This window comes from Tinamus guttatus, unplaced genomic scaffold, assembly GCF_059628265.1.
Source record: "Tinamus guttatus ecotype Peru unplaced genomic scaffold, ASM5962826v1 Tinamus_guttatus_pri_ptg001307l, whole genome shotgun sequence".
In the NCBI taxonomy this organism is placed as follows: domain Eukaryota; kingdom Metazoa; phylum Chordata; class Aves; order Tinamiformes; family Tinamidae; genus Tinamus; species Tinamus guttatus.
The window spans coordinates 33,067-53,118 of record NW_028289841.1 but is presented as its reverse complement, the minus strand read 5'-3'; the positions used below and the strand labels follow the sequence as shown (position 1 = coordinate 53,118).

The 20,052-nt window shown below is 62.9% G+C and overlaps 1 protein-coding gene across 1 annotated transcript; it reads left to right on the top strand.

The window, feature by feature from the left end:
- Positions 1-529: 529 nt before the first annotated feature.
- On the top strand, positions 530-19,839 carry DNM2 (dynamin 2). Its single transcript, XM_088538981.1, is given in 23 exon segments — positions 530-809; positions 4,309-4,382; positions 5,807-5,956; positions 6,119-6,322; positions 6,596-6,694; positions 6,875-7,035; positions 7,153-7,295; positions 7,451-7,586; positions 7,671-7,738; positions 8,240-8,378; positions 10,588-10,674; positions 10,785-10,855; positions 11,284-11,313; positions 12,141-12,192; positions 12,797-12,808; positions 14,391-14,504; positions 15,839-15,948; positions 16,353-16,464; positions 16,809-16,973; positions 18,164-18,396; positions 19,152-19,335; positions 19,337-19,398; positions 19,757-19,839. Coding segments are annotated over 23 exon segments (2,637 nt in total). The 5' UTR covers positions 530-648; the 3' UTR covers positions 19,827-19,839.
- Positions 19,840-20,052: the final 213 nt, after the last annotated feature.

Below are 20,052 nucleotides of genomic sequence, written 5' to 3'. Positions count from 1 at the left end.
GATGTACGGTAGGGGATCTCCCAGCGTCATTGGCAGCCGCAAGGGGGTGGGAGGGTTCGTGATTGACGGCGCGGTGGCGAATCAGAAGCGGGTTTTGCCCTTGGGCGCCCGCCCACCTTCAATGCGGATTGGCCGGTCCCGCAGACTGGCAAAAGGGCTGGCCAATGACAAAGGAGGAGGGCGAGGCCTGAGGAAAGGTGGGAATGAGAAGTCCCGTTCTCTTCGCGAAGCGATTGGCTGGCGGGCCGGATTGGCACTTCTCTTGGCCAATAGGGTGGCGGGAGCGGTGCCCTGGGGCCGGGGCCCGCCGCTGACAGGCCCTCAGCCCTTCCCATTGGCTGGCGGGACGGAGCGACGCATAGCGCGGCCAATGAGGCGGGAGGGGATGGGCGTGGCGACGCAGTCCCGCCCTCCACTTTGAGTGACAGCGGGTTAAGCCACTCCGCTCTCCCGCTCGCCCTGACTGACAGGGAAGGCAACCAATGGCGCCGCGCGCCGGGGGCCGCGGGGCGGGCGCGGCGGAGCGGCGCCGCGGGGGGTGTCGCCAGTGCCGGATGAGGAGACGCGGAGGGGAAGTTTGGCCGCCGCCGCCGGGGACCGTGTGAGGAGGCGCCGCCGCCGCGAGCGGCCCTCGCTGCCCCCGCCGCCATGGGGAACCGCGGCATGGAGGAGCTCATCCCGCTCGTCAACAAGCTGCAGGACGCGTTCAGCTCCATCGGGCAGAGCTGCCACCTCGACCTGCCGCAGATCGCCGTGGTGGGCGGGCAGAGCGCGGGCAAGAGCTCCGTGCTCGAGAACTTCGTGGGCCGGTGAGTCCCGCCGCGACGCGCCGGGGAGGGGCGGCCGCGCCGTGCGCCAGCGGCGCAAGCCGCCCCGCTGCCGCCCTGCGCCAACTGCGTAGCCGCCGCGCTGCGAGCCGGGCCGCGCGCCCGCCGGTGGCGTAAACGCGCTTCGTGAATAGCGCTTGCGGAAGGGGCAGTCGCTACGCAAACTGCGTCCGGCCGGCGCTGCCCGCGTTGCGCACTCTGCGTAAGGCGCCGCCCGGGGGAGCCCTTACGCCAACAGCGCAGGCGGAAGCCCGAGCCGCGCGCGGCGCCCGCGGCGCTGGCGTAGGGCGGCTCCGTGAATAGCGTAGCGGCTCCCCGGGTTAGCGCCCGGTTTCCGTTCCCGCCGCTGCCCTGTGGCGCCGGCGGCGCTTGGGGCTCTCCCGAGCCGGGATCCCGCTCGGATGATCCCGGGCGGATGCGCCGCGCACCGGGGATGACCCCCTTCCGCTTCCCTGCTGCGCTCCGGCCTCATCCGGAGCCGCCGCAGTGACAATAGCGGCTTTCCGGCCGCGTCGCCTCATCCCGACGCCCGTCGGGAGCACACACGGAGCAGCCTCTCTCCCATTGGGAATAACGGGAGCTTCCCTGGCACCGACCCGTCTTTCCCAGTCTTTTTGGCCTTGCAGTCGCCTATGGGACCTCTTGGAAGCGCTGCCTGAGGTTTCTCCACCGTGGGGCTCTTCCCAGGTCAAATTCCACCTCGTTTAACCATTTTCCTAGCAGGAAGCTCCGGATCCGGCGCCTGCCCGGCGTCGCCTGACGCCGTCTGCCTTTTCCCCCGCGCTCACAGGGTTCTGATCCGTAACGTGGATTCACAGCCCTCGAGGAGGCCCTTTCCATGCGGGAAGGAGCGGAGGCGCCGGCCGGAGCAGCGCGGGTCCGAATCCGCCGGGATAGGCTCATCCCGGGCGTTTTCCCGGGTGTCTTTGCAGAGAGGTGGGAACGGTTGAGTTTTCACCCCTCACCTTGGCAGCCTCTAATTACGGAGCTGCTGGAAAACCAGCCTGGTAATTAAAACATCCCTCTTCCGGGGCGTCTAAGTCATCAGGAGGATTTAATGAGGGTTTAACTGCGCTCCGACGGCCGCTCCCAGCGGAATATGTGCGGGAAGGCTCTCCCAGATGCTTGAGCCGAGTGTTTTTTTCCATAAACGGGATTTTTTTGCGTATATTTTGGGTTTTTCTCCCATGTTTTGCACTATCTCTGCGGTGAGGCTTGTGTTTGTGACCGTGCGTGGCAGATTCCGCCTTTGCGCCGATAAAATCCGCGTTAGCGTCTCGCTTTTCCCATTGATTCCTGTGGGCACAACAGAAGCCTTGGGGGCGAAATAACGACGGATCCGGATTAGAGCCGGGATTCGGCGCCGCGAGGGATTAATCGCTCCGAAACGGAGCCCGTGGAGGGCAGGGCCGAGCGCTTATCTCGGCGCGCAGGGCCCGGGCGGCCGCTCGATACGGCTGCTTTTAGGCACCAATATCCGTTTGTGTCCGAATTCCCCCGTAGAGGCCGACGTGCCCTTCCCGCTGGGAAAAGAGCCGCGTTCGGCCGCGACGGTGTCCGGAGAAGAAGCCGATTGCGGCTCCGGATGGTGTGTGGAGCTAGTATGTGTGTTTATTGTTGTATTTTTATTATTTGTTGTACAAAACGCGATGGAAAGGGGAAAACCTGCCTATGGAGAGCCTGGAAGACGCGTCCTCCCGTCACAACGGTCGCGACAACGGAAAGGGAATGGGAATGGGAAAGCGTGTTGGATTCCACGTGCTCCAGAGTGACTCGTTCCTCTCTTTTTTAATGGAGGAAAGCCTCAAAGGGAACCTAAAACCTGCATGGAAGTGACATGGAAACGTGCTCCAAGCGGGTCCCGTCCTTGTGCCGGCGCAAACGCGCTCGACGCTCCGGGATCCGTCTCTCCGGCGGGATGACAACGGAGCCTTTGTGGCCGCTGTCCCTGGAGCGGCACCGGCCTCAATGGCGCATTATGAAGCGCGGCCGGATCGGGGCCTGCGGAGCCTCCGGATGCGGGAGAAACGCGGCCGAACGCGCCGGGAGCCGCGAGGGATGTCGGGAATGCGGCCGGTGTCGGGAATGCGGCTCCGCGCGGGGTCCGGATCTGCGACGGCCGAGCCTTTCCGAGGGAAAAATCCCGGGATAGCGACAAGCGCGACCTGTTCCTGTCCCGTTCGGCCGCTTGTGGCAAACGCTTCCCGGCTTCTCCCGAGGGAACGGGCCACACTCGGAGCCGGGATCTGCCCTGCAAACCGCAGCCTTGACTCCGCATCCGAAGGGTTTTACAGCCGGAATGGCCCTGGGATTTAATTGCTGGGCGTTGCTGCGTTAGCAGCTGCTTGGAAATGCAGCAAGAAACGAGGAAATAGGGAAAACGGAGAGCGCTTCCGGGAGAGCTCCCGCTGCCGTATCCCTGGGGATGTCTTTTCCATGTGCCAGCCCGAAATCCCGGCGCCCGCAGCGGGCACGGAGGAGGCTCCGTGCGCACCGCCCATGTTGGGAATAGCGGAGATCCCGGGAAGCGCTGACTGTTCCTTCCCGGGAAGGGCCGTCCGTCCTTTCGCTCCGTCTTGGCAAACAGGAGAGGGTTTCCAGGCGCCGGGCGCAAACACGGATAGAGGAGCCGTGAGTAACCGGATCGATGGGGCAGATCCCGCGGCACTGTTGACATTCCCGATATCCCTTTGTGTCCCCTCGTCGCTGGCGTCACTCCTGCCCCGCCGATGGGACAATCCCTATTGTGTCGATTGGGAAATCGCTCCCGTGACGTCCCGCTCCTCTTCCTCCCCGCGGAGAGGGGGGTTATCCACCTGCAAGGAGAAACGGGGTGGGAAAAGCGGAGCCAAAAGCTCTCGGGAATGCTCGGACACGCCGGAATAACGTGGCGGCGGTGGGAGTTATCCCTGCTCTTTGCAGCCCCGTTTCCTCTCATCCGAGGCTCCGTTTTGGTGACACCCGCCCGGAATGTCGGCAAAGCCTCCGGCATCCTGGACTTTTTTTCCCCGTGTTTGTTTAAAGGGGCAGGAGCGGCCGCCGCGCTCCTCGCTGCGTCACAAGGAAGCCGGAGCCGCGGCGTTCCCGGCATTCCCAGCGCCGTGCATGGCTCCGGCCTCCCCCGCTCTGGATAAGGCCGCTCCGGATAAGGTGTTTACTGGCCTCCGGATGCTCAAGGACAAAGCGGAGGAGCGAGCGGAGCCGGGGCCGTCGGCGAGCCCGGATAACAGCTCCGTGCTCCGATTTATCCCACAGGAGCAGCCGGGGCTATGCCGATGGAGGGACCTTGTCCGCTCCTTGCCATCCCGGAGAGCGGCATTCCCGCTGTGCCGTAGCATCCGGGGAGGAATCACCTCCCCTCCGGTGGCGGATGCGGATCCGGTTTTCCCAGCGCGTTGGCCGGCAGCTCCGGTATCGGCGCGGGCTTCCCGGCGTGTTTAATCCCGCCAATGATCCCGTGTTTTCTCTCGATTCCTTGCAGGGATTTCCTCCCCCGGGGCTCGGGAATCGTCACGCGGCGGCCGCTCATCCTGCAGCTCATCTTCTCCAAGACAGGTACGATCCAGCGCTCCGGAGCCGCTCCGAGTCCCGCTGCGGATGCTCCCAGGCATCAGAGGCTCTTGCGGATCCGTCATGGAGCCAATATTTTGGTTAAAAACCCTGGCACTTTTAAAAAAATCCCTTAAATCAGCCCCTTTTTAGCCCCGTTGCAGCACACGGGGCACCCACGAAGCCGCAGACGGGGGAAGAGCCGGAGCCCCCGCGCGTTTCGGGCCTCTCTTCCATTCCCATCCACTGGAATCTCTTCCCAAGCTGCGATTCCGCTGCTGGCAAATCGCTCTTTGCCCTGTTCATCCCCCTCAGCACTGCTGAGAAGCCCGGAATTCCTGAGGATAAACCACAAGGCGCCTTCCCACCAAGCGGAACGTCGGGAAGCCGCTGGCCGGGGGCTCCCATTGCCCTTCTCCGTAGGGAATACGTGGGATTATCCTCTTGCTCAGAGGTGCCTTCTTGGATAAATCCTTGCTCTGCTGTCCGGAACTGCAGCCGCTCGCTTTTTGCGCCCTTTTTTTGCATTTATTAAAGGAATTTTTATTGCTGCTGCACAAAGATCGGGAGTCAAGAGGTCCTGGAAGTGGCAGGAGCGGAAAGGTGACATTGGCTTTCCCCCTTGTCCCACCCCGCGTCCGTGGTGCCGGAGGAAGAAAGCAGGAAGCGCCATCCGTGCGGAACGTCTCCTCCCCGAGGCCGGCAGCGGCTGCAGATTCCTTAAAACCCTTCCCAAGGGATTCGGAGCTGTTCCCGAAGCCAGGGAGCCTCTCTCCGGCCATGCTGCATGTCCCGCGCTGCTCCATGGAGTTTTCCAAGTCCTTGCAAAGCTTCTCTTGAACTAGGGGCTCATGAGACCCCTTTGGAAATATCTCCCATGGAATTTTCTTCCCTAACGGCACCGTGGTCCTTCCCACTGGGTTCGTTTCCCATCCATGGACCTGAAGATCCAGTGCTCCGGGCCGGAGCCGCCGCCACCTCCAGGCAGCAGGGTGGAAGATGAGGTGCCAAATCCTGGGATCTGTGACCTCCTTTGGAGCGAAACCCTTTCCCTTGGCTCCGGAACGGGTCGGAGCCCGGATTGGGAATTGCGATCCTTCCCCAGCTCGCTCAAGGGGGATAATGCAAGGACAAGGGCCCGCGTTCCCAGCACCCTCTCCGAGAGCTGGCCGGAGCCCTGCCGCCTTCCTGGCGCTCCGCAGTGGAAGACTCGGATCTTTCCTCGGCAGCGGGAGCATCGGAGAGATCCCAAAGGAATCGGCGGGTGCCGAGAAGACACCCGAGCCCGGGTGCCGGCAGACACGGCCGCTCCGCTGCGGGAATTGCATAAAACGGGCAAATCCTGGCGCGTGTCTCCCTGGGCCGGGCTTGAGGTAGGAGCCGGATTCCCCGTTCCCGTTTTCACGCGCGCGGGGGCTTCTTTTTTGCAGAATACGCCGAATTCTTGCACTGCAAATCCAAGAAGTTCACGGATTTCGATGAGGTGCGGCAGGAGATCGAGGCGGAGACGGACAGAGTCACCGGCACCAACAAGGGCATCTCCCCGGTGCCCATCAACCTCCGGGTGTACTCGCCGCACGGTGAGCGAGCCGCGGCCCTCGGGATGAGCTTGGCACGGGGGAAAAGGTGGATTTTCCATGGGTTTGTCCCTGATCCGCAAACGGGGCCGTTAACCCCATCCTGGGGATACACGGAGCAAAATTCCTAAGAGCTGGAGCTCCAAAGCCCTGTCCCTTTTGCAGTGTTGAACCTGACGCTCATCGACCTGCCGGGGATCACCAAGGTGCCCGTCGGGGACCAACCGCAGGACATCGAGTACCAGATCAAGGAGATGATCCTGCAGTTCATCAGCAGGGAGAGCAGCCTGATCCTGGCCGTGACGCCGGCCAACATGGACCTGGCCAACTCGGACGCCCTCAAGATGGCAAAAGAAGTCGATCCTCAAGGTAAGGACGCGTCCTGCCCGGTGGGGACGCGGTGGCTTGCGGATTGGTGGCCTAAAGAGCCACAAAAGTCTTAGCCGCTGTGGCAGGAGAGCAGCAGAAGCCACCAGCACCGTTTTGGGGGTCTCCTCCTGTTGCTGGGGCTCCTCCAATGGTTGAGGAGGTGTCAGCCGCTCCGGAGTTCCGGAATTGCGGATCTGCTGACACCCGCGGGCCTCTTCCCGGTGCGTCCCGCGGAATAAAGCGGATTGTTGCTTCCCTGTGCGGCCGCCTCAGGCTTGCGGACGATCGGAGTGATCACCAAGCTGGATCTCATGGATGAAGGCACCGACGCCCGGGATGTGCTGGAGAACAAGCTGCTTCCCTTGCGGAGAGGTAACCGGAGCGGCGGAGCCTTCGCATTATCCCATATCCCGCGCCGAAGCAGAGAGCGGTTCCTATGCCATCCCTTATCCGCAAACGGGATCTCCAGGGACCCTCTTCCCGAAGACATTCCCTTCTTTTCGGGAAGAGGCGCTCGGCAGGGCCTTCCCAGAGCCGCTGTGTCCCCTCCAGGCTACATCGGCGTCGTCAACCGGAGCCAGAAGGACATCGACGGGAAGAAGGACATCCGGGCGGCGCTGGCGGCCGAGCGCAAGTTCTTCCTCTCCCATCCGGCCTACAGGCACATGGCCGACCGCATGGGCACCCCGTACCTGCAGAAGGTCCTCAACCAGGTAGAGCAGGAGCTTTGGGGCGAATTCCCGCTTTTCCGGCGCTCAAAAAGCCGCCCGCGGAAAGCAGCGGCTGCCCCGGGCGCTCCGGCCGCGCTCCCATTCCCGCTTTTTCCGTAGCAACTGACCAACCACATTCGGGAGACGCTGCCCTCGCTGCGCAGCAAACTCCAGAGCCAGCTGCTCTCCCTGGAGAAGGAGGTCGAGGAATACAAGAACTTCCGTCCCGACGATCCCACGCGGAAAACCAAAGCCTTGTTACAGTAGGTCTCTCCCGTCCTCCATCCCGGGGCCTCCGGTGGCAAAGGAGGGTTAATGTCACCCCCATCTTTATGAAGGGCTCCTTTATTGTCACCAATTCTGCTCCAGCGACTCCCGCGGAGGGAATCCGCTCTTTAATCCGGCTGCTTCTCCGCAGGATGGTCCAGCAGTTCGGCGTGGACTTCGAGAAGCGGATCGAGGGCTCCGGAGACCAGGTGGACACGCTGGAGCTCTCCGGCGGGGCCAGGATCAACCGCATTTTCCACGAGAGGTTTCCCTTCGAGCTCGTGAAGGTAAAGCCGGATCCGGGAGGCCGCAGCGGGAGCCTCCGCGGTCGCTCGCGGCGCGTTCCGACCCCGCGATTCCTCCCTCCGCAGATGGAGTTCGACGAGAAGGATTTGAGGAGGGAAATCAGCTACGCCATTAAAAACATCCACGGGGTGAGGCAAGTGTCGGAGCGGCCCTTAGGATAGAGCCGGATCCGGGCGGCGTGTCCCGTCGGATAGAGCCGGATCCGGGCGGCGTGTCCCGTCGGAATAGTGCGGCCGAGCCGGGGTGAACCGTGTCCCGTGGAGACCATGTTTTCCAGGGGTGGAGGGATCGCATTCCGTGCGAGTCCTTGGCACGCTGGATATCTCCATGGGAAAGGGAAATCCGTTGTTTCCTTACCTGGATGCTCTCCCCAAGGAGCTGCTCCTGGGAATCCCTTCTCCCTAGACACCCCTGGAAAAGCCGCTTCCCGTCCGCTCCCGCTGGCTCTCGCCCCTCTTGGCGGACGGAGCGCTGGGATTTGCCCGTGGATCCGGGAAGGGCCACGGGGGACCTCGCGACCGCCCATCCAGGGAGGGAATCGCTCTCCAGGGTGGGATCCCGGCGGCCTCTCCGGCTCATCCCTGTTTTTTTCCTTCTCTCCGCTATATCCCGGCCCGCGTGCGGATTCCTCCAGGACGGGGCTCTTCACCCCGGACTTGGCGTTCGAGGCCATTGTGAAAAAGCAGGTGGTGAAGCTGAAGGAGCCCTGCCTCAAGTGCGTCGACCTCGTTATCCAGGAGCTAATCAATACCGTTAGGCAGTGTACCAGTAAGGTATCGATCCGCTCCGCGGGCCCCGGAGCGCCGCGCCGCTCCGCCCTGCCGGCTTTCCCCTCCCGAAAACACACAAAAACGCCAAATTTGGGAGCAAATTGGGGCTTTCTGACCTTCTCCTGCCATGGAGCTTTCCTCTCCCGAAAACACAAAAAAACCCACCAAATTTGGGAGCAAATTGGGGCTTTCTGACCTTCTCCTGCCGTGGAGCTTTCCTCTCCCGAAAACACAAAAAAAACCACCAAATTTGGGAGCAAATTGGGGCTTTCTGACCTTCTCCTGCTGTGGAGCTTTCCCCTCCTGAAAACACAAAAAAAACGCCAAATTTGGGAGCAAATTGGGGCTTTCTGACCTTCTCCTGCCGTGGAGCTTTCCCCTCCTGAAAACACAAAAAAACCCACCAAATTTGGGAGCAAATTGGGGCTTTCTGATCTTCTTCTGCCATGGAGCTTTCTCCTCCCGAAAACACAAAAAAAACCCACCAAATTTGGGAGCAAATTGGGGCTTTCTGACCTTCTCCTGCCGTGGAACTTTCTCCTCCTGAAAACACAAAAAAACCCACCAAATTTGGGAGCAAATTGGGGCTTTCTGACCTTATCCTGCTGTGGAGCTTTCCCCTCCTGAAAACACAAAAAAAAAACCAAATTTGGGAGCAAATTGGGGCTTTCTGACCTCCTGCCGTGGAGCTTTCCCCTCCTGAAAAAACAAAAAAAAAAAAAAACAAATTTGGGAGCAAATTGGGGCTTTCTAACCCTCTCCTGCCGTGGAGCTGAGCCCTGTGGAGCGCTCCGTGTTGCCGGGCCCTCCGAGGCCTCGTGGATTCGGGAGCGGCGCTCCCAGCTCCGGTTTTTGGGAAGTGCTCGGAGGGGCGTTGTGCATCCCGGGAGCCTCGGGAATGCCGGCATGGCCGGAGCCAGGCAGGCCCGGCTCCTCTTTCCGCACGCGGCTGCTTCTCCGGCCGCGGTTTAAACCACTCTGGGAGCCAGTGGGAATCGGAGGCTCCGGGAGCCTCCGTTGCAACCAAACCTCTAGCTCCGCATCCGCAATTAACAAGCCCGGGATAACGAGCGCGGCTCCATGCAAAGCAGCTCCCTTTGCTCCCGCGTCCAAGCCGGAAAGAGGCCGGGATGAAGAGCTCCCGCTTCCTCCTCGCGCTGCTTTTGCTCCAAAACGGGCAAGATCCGGAGCGCAGCCGAGGAGCCGGCTGTCCAGAGCGGGATGCGGAGCGGTTTAAACGCCCGGCTCCGGCGGGGCTCCCGGTGCTCCATGGAATTTCCTGTGCGCTCTGTAATGTGGTGTAGCCACTGCCTGCTGCCGAAATTCCTTCGGTCCCCAGGAATCCCCCTTGGAAAAAGCGGAATTCCCACTCGGCCAGAGGGTGAGGATGAGGAGAGGCTCCATCCTATGGAGCGGAGGCCGAAGCTCCAGTTTCTGCTCCATAGGGATGACGTTTTGGGATAACATGTGTTGTTCGGAGCAGAGCGGGAAGTTTTACCCTTCCGTGTGGCTCCAAGAGCTGGAAGGAGGCCCTTTATCCCAAAGGGACTTGGGAATTCCCACTTGGCCAGTGCCGGATCTCAATGATCCGAGCTCACGAGCGCCGTGGGGGCTTCCAGGGAAACCTCGGAGGCAAAGGGGCATCCTAGGCACTGCCACCACTGCAAATCCATCCCGGCACGGCGCGCAGCCGGAATTCCGATCCAAGATGTCAGGGCAGCAAAGGGGATCCGAAGGGCCCGCCAAGGGGCCGAAGGAATTTCCCAGGCGGGCGCTGTAGCTCTTTCCCATGCATGTGGCTAACCTTAACTTGGAATTTTCCGGGGAAAATCTCACGCTCTTCTCTCCCTTTTTCCGGCGCTTTTCCCCCCTTTCTCCGCGGGGCGCAGGACGGGGCTCTTCCCAGAGCCCTGGGAGCGCCGGTGGGAAGAGCGCCGGCGTTAATCCGGCTCCGCGGCACGGATCCTGCCGGGATATATTGCCCAGGTGTTTGCTGTGCTGAGAATCCCCCTCCTTCGCCTCGCTCCGGAAAATCCTGGCTCTCCGCTCCGGAAAATCCTGGCTCTGCTTGGCGGGAGGAGGAGGTGGCTCCGACGGGACGCGCGCTCCCGTTCCCGTTGGGAATGGGCTCCGGGGCTGCTCGCGCTGCGTCCCGCGGTCCCCGCGTTCCCATCAGCAGCCGTTTTCCCCGGCCTTTTCCCTCTCTTTTCAGCTCGGTTCCTACCCCAGGTTACGGGAGGAGACGGAGAGGATCGTGACCACTCACATCCGCGAGCGGGAGGGCAAGACCAAGGACCAGGTGAGCCCCTTCATCCCAACCCATCCTCCTCCTCCCTTCGCTCCGCCGGCTCGCGATCCCGGAGCTCCCTCTCGCGGCTGGCGCTTCCCGACGCTCCGGTCTCTTCCCAGATCCTGCTGCTCATCGACATCGAGCTCTCCTACATCAACACCAACCACGAGGACTTCATCGGATTCGCCAAGTAGGTCGCTGGCCGCTTTTTTTGGGGCCGTTTCTTTCGTAAACGAAGCCCCTGGGCCCGTCCCCGGTTTGCAGGGGACACGTGGGGGACGTTAAGTGACACTTTTGGGGTCACCTATGCGATGAGGAGGCCCCGCCGCTTCGCTTGCCACCAGGCCCAAGCCACAACCGCTTCCTTCTCTTCAAATTCACTTCTTCTTCCTCCGTAAATTCACTTATTCCTCCGTAAATTCACTTATTCCTCTGTTTTCTTTTCCTCCCCTCTTTTTCTTTTCTTTTTTTCTTTCTTTTCTTGTCATTTTTGGTTTCTCTCTGCGTTTCACGTTCATCCGCAGTTCCTTCCTCTCCTCCTAATCTCTCCTGTTTTTCCTTTGAACCGTCTCTTCCCTCTTTCCTCCGGACTCCTCCGAAACTCTTCCCACTCCCCAGCTGTTACACTGAGCAGCACTTGACGACAGGGTGGGTACCTGCCGAAACTGTACGTACCGAGGGCCCGGCGCTTCCCGAGCGCTTCCCGAGCTTCCCAAAGCGGCGCCGGAGCCTCCCGCCTCCCAGGATAGGGGCAGGAGCTGCTGGGAACGCCGGGATCTCCTGCTCTTCATCCGGGTTGCGTTAGGGACAAGGCGGATAAAGAGCCGCCTGCTCCGGTGGCAGCGCAGGGACATCCCGGGCTCGCAGGGACATCGGCTGCGGCCCTGGGTGGAAAATATCCCAATTTGTGGAAAATATCCCAATTCGCCTCGTCGCCTGCTTGTCCCCGGGGCGTCCCGGCAGATCCCTAACTCTTTTCCCGGATTTTCTTCCTGCTGCCGCCTAACGGTCGCGTCCCGCACCTCGCCCCTTGGCTTGCTCAGGAGAGACAGGTAGCTTCTCCCTGGGAATGCCGGTCGGCTCTTCTCCATGCCGGGGGGACCAGGAGCTTTCCCGGAGCCTTGGGGCTGCTCCGCGCTGGTGGCCGGGCTGGGTGCACGCGTCGCTCTTCCGAGCGGGCACACGCTGCTGAGCTGCTTGGGTTTTCCAGCTGGGATTCGGAATCTCGGGAAGCGCCCGCGTGCCCGGAGATAAGGGCTGTAAGGAAGAGCATGGAGGTATCCGGCGGGGGGGAAAAATTCCCACATTGGGGCCTTGGAGCCTCAACTCACGCGGCCGTGCGAGGAGCAGTGGATCCGGGGGCGCTTCCCGCGGATCCGGGGGCGCTTCCCGCGGATCCGTTGGGATGCGGGGGGCGCGCGGCGGTCCCGGCGCGCTGCCGCCCGCTCAATCCGCGCGCTCCGCTCTCGTTGCAGCGCCCAGCAGCGGAACACGCAGACCAACAAGAAAAGAGCCATCCCCAACCAGGTAGGGCCCCCGCTTCCCGCTCCGAGCGCGCTTCCGAGCGGAAAGCCGGATGCGCAAACGCCCTCCCCGAGACAAAGCAGGATTTGCCGGGGCAGGGAACGCCGAGCTCCGACTCGTGCCATTGGGAGCGTTTTGCTCCGTCTAAAAACGGTGGGATTGGGACATGCCTAGGAAGCGGCGCATCCGGGCAGGAGCCAGCGGAATTCCGTGCTCCCGGTCCGCAATAACCGAAGCTTTCCAGGGAAGGGGCAGCGGGAGCCGAGGGAGCCGCGTTGGCCTCCGCTCCGTCCCTTCCCGCTCCGAGAGGGAATCGCTCTCCGGGCAATCGGAGCGCGATCGGAAGCGCCCCCTCGCATGGTGTTAGTCCTAGCGGGATATCCCGCCTCGTGCTTGGAAAGATTATAATGAAATATTAACACTGGAAAATTTGAATTAATAGCATGTAACTTTTTCTTTTGCTGTTTTCTGCTTTTTTTTTCCTTTCCTCCCACCGTTTTTTGTGCTTCCCGCTCTCCTCCCGTCCATCCCCTCGTTTTTTGTCCCTCTCCTGTCTCCTTGTCCTGCTTTTTCCTCCTTTCCCCCCGTTAATTTTGCGCACCTAAAGGGTGAGATCCTGGTAAGTACCCACAGAGCGCGATAGAGCCGGGAGCCACCGGGCAGCGATGGAAGCGGCCGTGCCGGGCGGCTCCGCGCGCATCCCGCACCGGAGCGCTCCGGCGGCGTTTCCTCCGGACGGGAAAACTTTCCCTCTTCGGCCACGCGCTCTGGGGTGGGTGGAAGGGCCCCGATCCCACCGTTCCAGAGTTGGCACCTGTAGCCCAAGGAGATGGAAGTGTCTGATAGGGAAGCGGTCTCCGGGTTCCCAGGGATCGCCTGCACTCGGATCCCGGGACGGAAGCGAGGATCCCGCTTCCAGGATGATAATTGGGCTCCGGTGAGAGGGTGGATGAAGCAGCTGGAAGGTGGTGGATGGGAGCCGGATTTCCCCGGGATCTCCCTCGACTGCAATTCGCTTCCCGCTCCCAAAAACGGGGTTGAAACGACTGGATTTTTACAAATCCAGAGGAGCGAGAGGGTTGCGGCGCCTGCCGCGCTCTTCCCAGGGAATTTCCTCCGCTCCCTTCCACTCCGGCTCTTGGGGCTCCCATTCCCAAATCCCGGCTCTTCCAAGCGCTCAGCCACTTCCATCCTCCTTTGGCGCCATCCAGGCGTTCCCGGGAGCTCCGCGCACGGCTGCTCTTCCATCGCTGCCCGGGGGGACGCGGTTGTCCAGGCGAGGGGACAGCGCAGGAGACCTGGCAATTAGGGAGCCGCTTCCCATTGGGAGCCGGGGCGAAGCCGGAGGCGCCTCGGAGCGCTCTGGATCACCCGGGATATCTCCGGCTCCGGAGGGTTCCCTTTCCCTCCATTGCCCTTCAGCTAAAGAAATCAAATCCTGGCTTTTCCTTCTTGAATTCCGCAATTCCCTCTGTGCTACAACCCAGAGAGCGCAAAGCAGGAGGCGAGAGCTTTAAATTAATATTTTTATTATGAGGAAAATGATGATTTTATAGATTGGCTGCCCAATCCCAGGGCTCCTTCCTCCCCCTCGCCGGGAAAGCCGCAGGGGTCTGAGCCTTAGCACTAGCTGCTGCGCTCCGAGCGGCCGGGATTTGCTCGCGGCTTCTCCGGGAGCCTCATCCGAGCTGGGAATCGCGGGGGCTCCTTCCCCGCGCGGGACTCGGAGGCGGCTCCGGACAAGCCGCGACGGAGCCGGGAAGCGTCCGGCATCCGGCTCCTGGCCGCGAGGGTTGGCGCTTCCCCCGCGCTTCCCGCTTGGAATTCACCGGGCGCTCACAACTAACCGGAGCGGCGGCACTAACACCCGGCGCTGGGAAGCACCGCGTTCCTCCCGCTCCCGGGCTTTGCGGCGCGGGATGCTCGGAGCCGCCGGAGCATCCGGGTCGCTCCCAGGATGGGATCTGCACTAGCCGTGGCGGAAAAGCTGGGTGCCCAGGGCCACATCCCGCCGGGAGCACGGGGGGTTTCCTATGGGAATGGCTTTCCCGGGTCCTTTCCGGCCTTGCCCGCGGTCCGTGGCTTGGAAGCAGCAGGGAAGAGCTTCCCGCATCCGAGGGCGTTCGCTTTGCGGGAGCGCCCCCGGAGCCGCCCGTAATCCCGGTCCTTCCGCGTCCCCTTCCCGGCTCCTGTCCCTCCAGGTGATCCGCAGGGGCTGGCTCACCATCAACAACATCAGCATCATGAAGGGCGGATCCAAGGAATACTGGTTCGTGCTCACGGCAGAGTCCCTTTCCTGGTACAAGGATGAGGAGGTAGGTGTGGAAAAATCCTTGGATACTCCGGGGAAAAAGGAGCATTTTTCCTAACTCCCAGGCTTGGAGTGAAAAAAAAATGATATTTTTTCAAACTAAATTGAGGGGGATAAACCCCCAAATTGTCCCGGGACCGGAGCATCCGCGTGTCCCGGAGGAGCCCGAGCTCCGGCCCCGCCAGCGAATTCCCTGGCTCCGGATGCTCTCCCGGAGCATCTTTATCTGTGTTTACACAATTTACTGGGATTGCATAAACACAGATAAAGCGGGAGATTCCGGCAGGGACAACGGGATCCGGCTGCCTGGGTGGTCTCAGCAGGACCCCCACCCCCTCCTGCCTCTTTTGGGGAGGATTATTGGGAATTTGGGGTGAAGGATTAAGGCGAGATCTGCCACCCCTCCGGAGTCCTCCTGTTATCCCAGCCCCAAGGGCTCTTCAGCTCCGGCTTCTCCCGGAGCCGCTGCAGGATGCGGCCATTGGGAAAAGGCTCTGGGAAGCGCAGGACCCGGAGCCGGCGTCTTGGCCGCGCCGCCTTGGAATCTTTTTTCCCGTTTTTTCCCGGTGCAAATCCAATTCCATGCCTGCTCCAGAGGGAAGCTCCGTGGGGATCAAGGGAGCCACCGCGGCCCCTTTTCCTGCCTGGGGGCCTCTGGGATTCAGAATAAGGAGAAGCAGCCGGTGCCGAACGGGGCTCCGTGTGGGTAGCCACATTCCCGGCCGCTTCCCGGCCGCTTTGGGGACAGCAATCCCGCTTTTCCCCCCACCCTGGGAATAACGGGCGATGCCGAGCAGAGCAAGGCGATATTCCCGGGATTCCCCCTTACCTGAGGCTGCCGGGGGGGGAATTGCCGCTTTGCCGGAGCGGGATAACCAATGTGCAGACTACTGTACAACGTGGCAGGCTCCTGAACAGGTAGTCTGAACACTGGGAAGCCCGGGCCGGAATCTCATCCCGCCGGTGCCGGAGTCGCCGCCTCCCGGGATTTTCCAGCGGGAGCGGAGCCGCCGGGCGCGAGGAAAACCGCTTTGTCCCTTCTGACGTGGCACCCGCGGCCGGGCTGGAAAGGGGAGGGAAAGAAAAAAAAAAGGGAAAAAAGGAGCCTGTGGGATTTTCAGGAAATGGTGAGGAGGAGTGTGGGGGGCGGGGGCGGCCCCACGTCACTTTTTGGGAGCGCGCGGACAAAGCGGAGCCGTAAACGCTTCCAGATGTGGGAAGGAGGGAAGCGGCCCCCGCTGCCGGCCCCGGCCCTGCCCGATTCCTGCTTTTTTTTTTTTCCCTGGGAGAAACTGGCTGGCGCTCACCCTGGTTTCCCTCCGTGCCCTCTGTTTCCAGGAGAAGGAGAAGAAATACATGTTGCCGCTGGATAATTTGAAAATCCGGGATGTGGAGAAGGGATTCATGTCCAATAAGCACGTCTTCGCCATCTTCAACACGGAGCAACGGTGAGAGGCCGGGATCCGAGCCGGGTAGCTCCCAAAATCCCTGGTAGGGCCCAGAACACTCTGGGATACGCTCCGGGCTGGACTGGGATACGCTCCGGGCTGGACCGGGATACGCTCCGGCTGGACCGGGATACGCTCCGGGCTGGACCGGGACATGCTCCGGAGTGCGCAGTGTTGTCCTGGCCTCGGTGCCGATCCAGGCTCCGGCCACGTATCCGGCTGCGCGATCCCATGGATGAGGATCTCCCCGGAGGGAGCGGCGGCTCCCAGTTTTCACCCCCATTCTGCAGGATTTGGGGCTTCCTCCGGCTCACGCTCCGGCCCGGAGCCCCTCCGGAGTGGCCGCTGGAGCCTCCGGCCTCCCCCTTCCTGCTCCATCTTTATCCCCGTCCCTCCTCTCCCAGGAATGTGTACAAGGATCTCCGTCAGATCGAGCTGGCCTGCGACTCCCAGGAAGACGTGGACAGCTGGAAAGCCTCATTCCTCCGAGCAGGAGTTTATCCGGAGAAAGACCAGGTAAACGTCTCCCCCGGGAGCCAGACACGAGCCGGGACCTTCTCCGCATCCCGGCCGGAGAAGCCACTGGCCTTAGAAACCCTGAGCTCTCATCCCAAATTCTCCATGTTTTCGGTCCCGGGGGTTGCAGTAAATTCTGGGAATCCCTGGGGCCGTGCGTTGGCTTCTCCATGTCCAAGTCTAGATCGGGATTCCTGGAAAACACTCGGATACTGCAGAACCTGAGGGAATTCAGTCTCTCTTTAGAACCTTTAGCTTTTACGCCGTGGCCTGGCGCGATCCGACTCGGAGCGGGCCATCCCGGCGGGAATCCCGCTAACCTGTGCCCTGCTCTCCCTGTGCAGACGGAAAACGAGGACGGCGTCCAGGAAAACACCTTTTCCATGGACCCGCAGCTGGAGCGGCAGGTGGAGACGATCCGGAACCTCGTCGACTCCTACGTGGGCATCATCAACAAGTCCATCCGGGACCTCATGCCAAAGACCATAATGCACCTCATGATCAACAACGTGAGTCCCGCATCCCGCCCGGAGCCGGGATGGACGCCGGGATCGAGGACGCGGAGGGGAGGGATTGGAGCCGCTCCGTGTGGAGCGGTTCTGCTCCGAGAGGAGGGATGGAGCGGAGCAGCCGTTCCGCATGGATCCGGGATAGACGCCGGGATTGAGGACGCGGAGGGGAGGGATTGGAGCCGTTCCGTGTGGAGCGGTTCCGCTCCAAGAAGAGGGATGGAGCGGAGCAGCCATTCCGCATGGAGCCGGGATAGACGCTGGGATCGAGGACGCGGAGGGGAGGGATTGGAGCCGTTCCGCGTGGAGCGGTTCTGCTCCGAGGAGAGGGATGGAGCGGAGCAGCCGTTCCGCATGGATCCGGGATAGACGCCAGGATTGAGGACGCGGAGGGGAGGGATTGGAGCCGTTCCGTGTGGAGCGGTTCCGCTCTGAACAGGGATGGAGCGGAGCAGCCGTTCTGCCCGGAGCCGGGATAGACGCCGGGATCGAGGACGCGGAGGGGAGGGATTGGAGCCGTTCCGCGTGGAGCGGTTCCGCTCCGAGGAGAGCGATGGAGCGGAGCAGCCGTTCCGCATGGAGCAAGGGGAGGGATTGGAGCCGTTCTGTGTGGAGCGGTTCTGCTCCGAGGAGAGGGATGGAGCGGAGCAGCCGTTCTGCCCGGAGCCGGGATAGACGCTGGGATCGAGGATGCGGAGGGGAGGGATTGGAGCCGTTCCGTGTGGAGCGGTTCCGCTCCGAGGACAGGGATGGAGCGGAACAGCCGTTCCGCACGGAGCCGGGATAGACGCCGGGATCGAGGATGCGGAGGGGAGGGATTGGAGCCGTTCCGTGTGGAGCGGTTCCGCTCCGAGGACAGGGATGGAGCGGAGCAGCCGTTCTGCCCGGAGCCGGGATAGACGCCGGGATCGAGGACGCGGAGGGGAGGGATTGGAGCCGTTCCGCGTGGAGCGGTTCCGCTCCGAGGAGAGGGATGGAGCGGAGCAGCCGTTCTGCCCGGAGCCGGGATAGACGCCGGGATCGAGGACGCGGAGAGGAGGGATTGGAGCCGTTCCGCACGGAGCGAGGGGAGGCATTGGCGCGGAGCCGCTGTTCCACGCGGAGCGGCTCCGATCCAAGGGGATGCATCGGAGCCCTCCGGCCCCGTCGCGTTCCGCACGCCGAGCTCTTCCCGGCGCCGCTTCCCGCAGACCAAGGATTTCATCCACTCGGAGCTCCTGGCCTACCTGTACTCGTCGGGAGACCAGGGCAGCCTCATGGAGGAGTCGGCGGAGCAGGCGCAGCGGCGGGACGAGCTGCTCCGCATGTACCACGCGCTCAAGGAGGCCCTGCTCATCATCGGGGACATCAGCACCAGCACCGTGTCCACGCCGGTGCCGCCGCCCGTGGACGACACGTGGCTGCAGCCCAGCGGCGCGCACAGGTACGGAGCGGCGGGAGCGCGGCCGGCGTTCCGCACGGAGCGCGGGCGGGAGCGCAGCCGGGAGCGGAGCCGGCGTTCCACCTGGAAGGGAGGGATTGGAGCCGTTCTGCATGGAGCGGTTCTGCTCCGAGGGGAGGGATCAGAGCGGTTCTGCTCCAAGGGGAGGGATCGGAGCGGTTCTGCTCCAGGGGATGGATCGGAGCGGAGCCGCCGTTCCGCACGGAGCGTGGCCGGGAGCGGAGCTGGCGTTCCGCACGGAAGGGAGGGATTGGAGCCGTTCCGCGTGGAGCGGTTCTGCTCTGAGGGGATGGATTGGAGCGGCTCTGCTCCGAGGGGATGGATGGGAGTGGAGCCACCGTTCCACACGGAGCAGCTCCGCTCTGAGGGGCCGGACAGGCTTGGATCCTTCCCTCTCTATGGAGCAGCTCCGAGGGGCCGGGCGGGCTCGGATCCTTCCCCATGGAGCAGCTCCGCTCCGAGGGGCCGGGCGGGCTCGGATCCTTCCCTATGGAGCAGCTCCGCTCCGAGGGGCCGGGCGGGCTCGGATCCTTCCCCACGGAGCAGCTCCGCTCCGAGGGGCCGGGCGGGCTCGGATCCTTCCCCATGGAGCAGCTCCGCTCCGAGGGGACGGGCGGGCTCGGATCCTTCCCCATGGAGCAGCTCCGCTCCGAGGGCCTGGCCGGCTCCGCGCTCCGGCTCCGGCCGCGCTCCGGCCTCATTCCGTGCTCTCCGGCCTCATTCTGTGCTCTCCGCAGCCCCCCTCCGCAGCGCAGACCCGTGGCGGCCGCAGGGCCTCCGGGGCGGCCTCCGGCCGTGCGGGGCCCCACGCCGGGACCCCCCCTCATCCCGGTGCCCGCGGGGGGCCCGTCCTTCGCCGCCCCCCCGGTCCCGCTGCGCCCGGCCCCGCAGAGCGGCTTCGCCAGCGACCCCTTCGCCGCCCCCCCCGCAGATCCCCACGCGCCCGGCGCGCATCCCGCCCGGAATTCCGCCCGGCGTGCCCAGGTGAGAGACGCGGCGCGGGAGCTTCCCGGGAAGCCCCGGGTGTCCCGGGATAACGGCCGCGTTGCAGCACCCTCTGGGATGGCTCCTGCTGCAGCCGGATCCCTCTGGCTTTCCAGAGCAGCTCCCTCTTCCCACCCTGCTGGAGATCTCCGGCCCTGACTCCCCTATGGACACATTAGTCCTTGCTGGAGCTGCTTGGAAGGTTCTGGCATTCCAGAGCTTGGGAGCGCCGCTGGGGATCCCATGGGATTCGCTCCCGTTTTCGGGAGCGGAACAGCGGGACTCGGTGGGGCGGCACCATCCCGGCTCCGGGAGGGACCGTCCGTCCGTTCCCGCTCACGCTCCCTTCTCTCCGCAGCCGGAGACCCCCCGCGGCACCGACCCGACCCACGATCATCCGCCCGGCCGAGCCCTCCCTGCTGGATTAATCCCGGTGCCGCTCGGGATGGCGGGGAAGGAGGGCGGGATCCGCCGCCTCTCCGCTCCCCTTTCCCAAGGAGCCGCCGGCGCCGGATGGACCCTGCAGGATCATGGATTTGTTTGGGGAGGGGGGGTTGAACATTGCACTTTGTCCCCCCCTTGTCCCCATCCCGCAAGGAGCAGCCTCAGAGCCCCCTTCCTTCCTCTTCCTCCTCCCCAGAATTTTTGTATTAA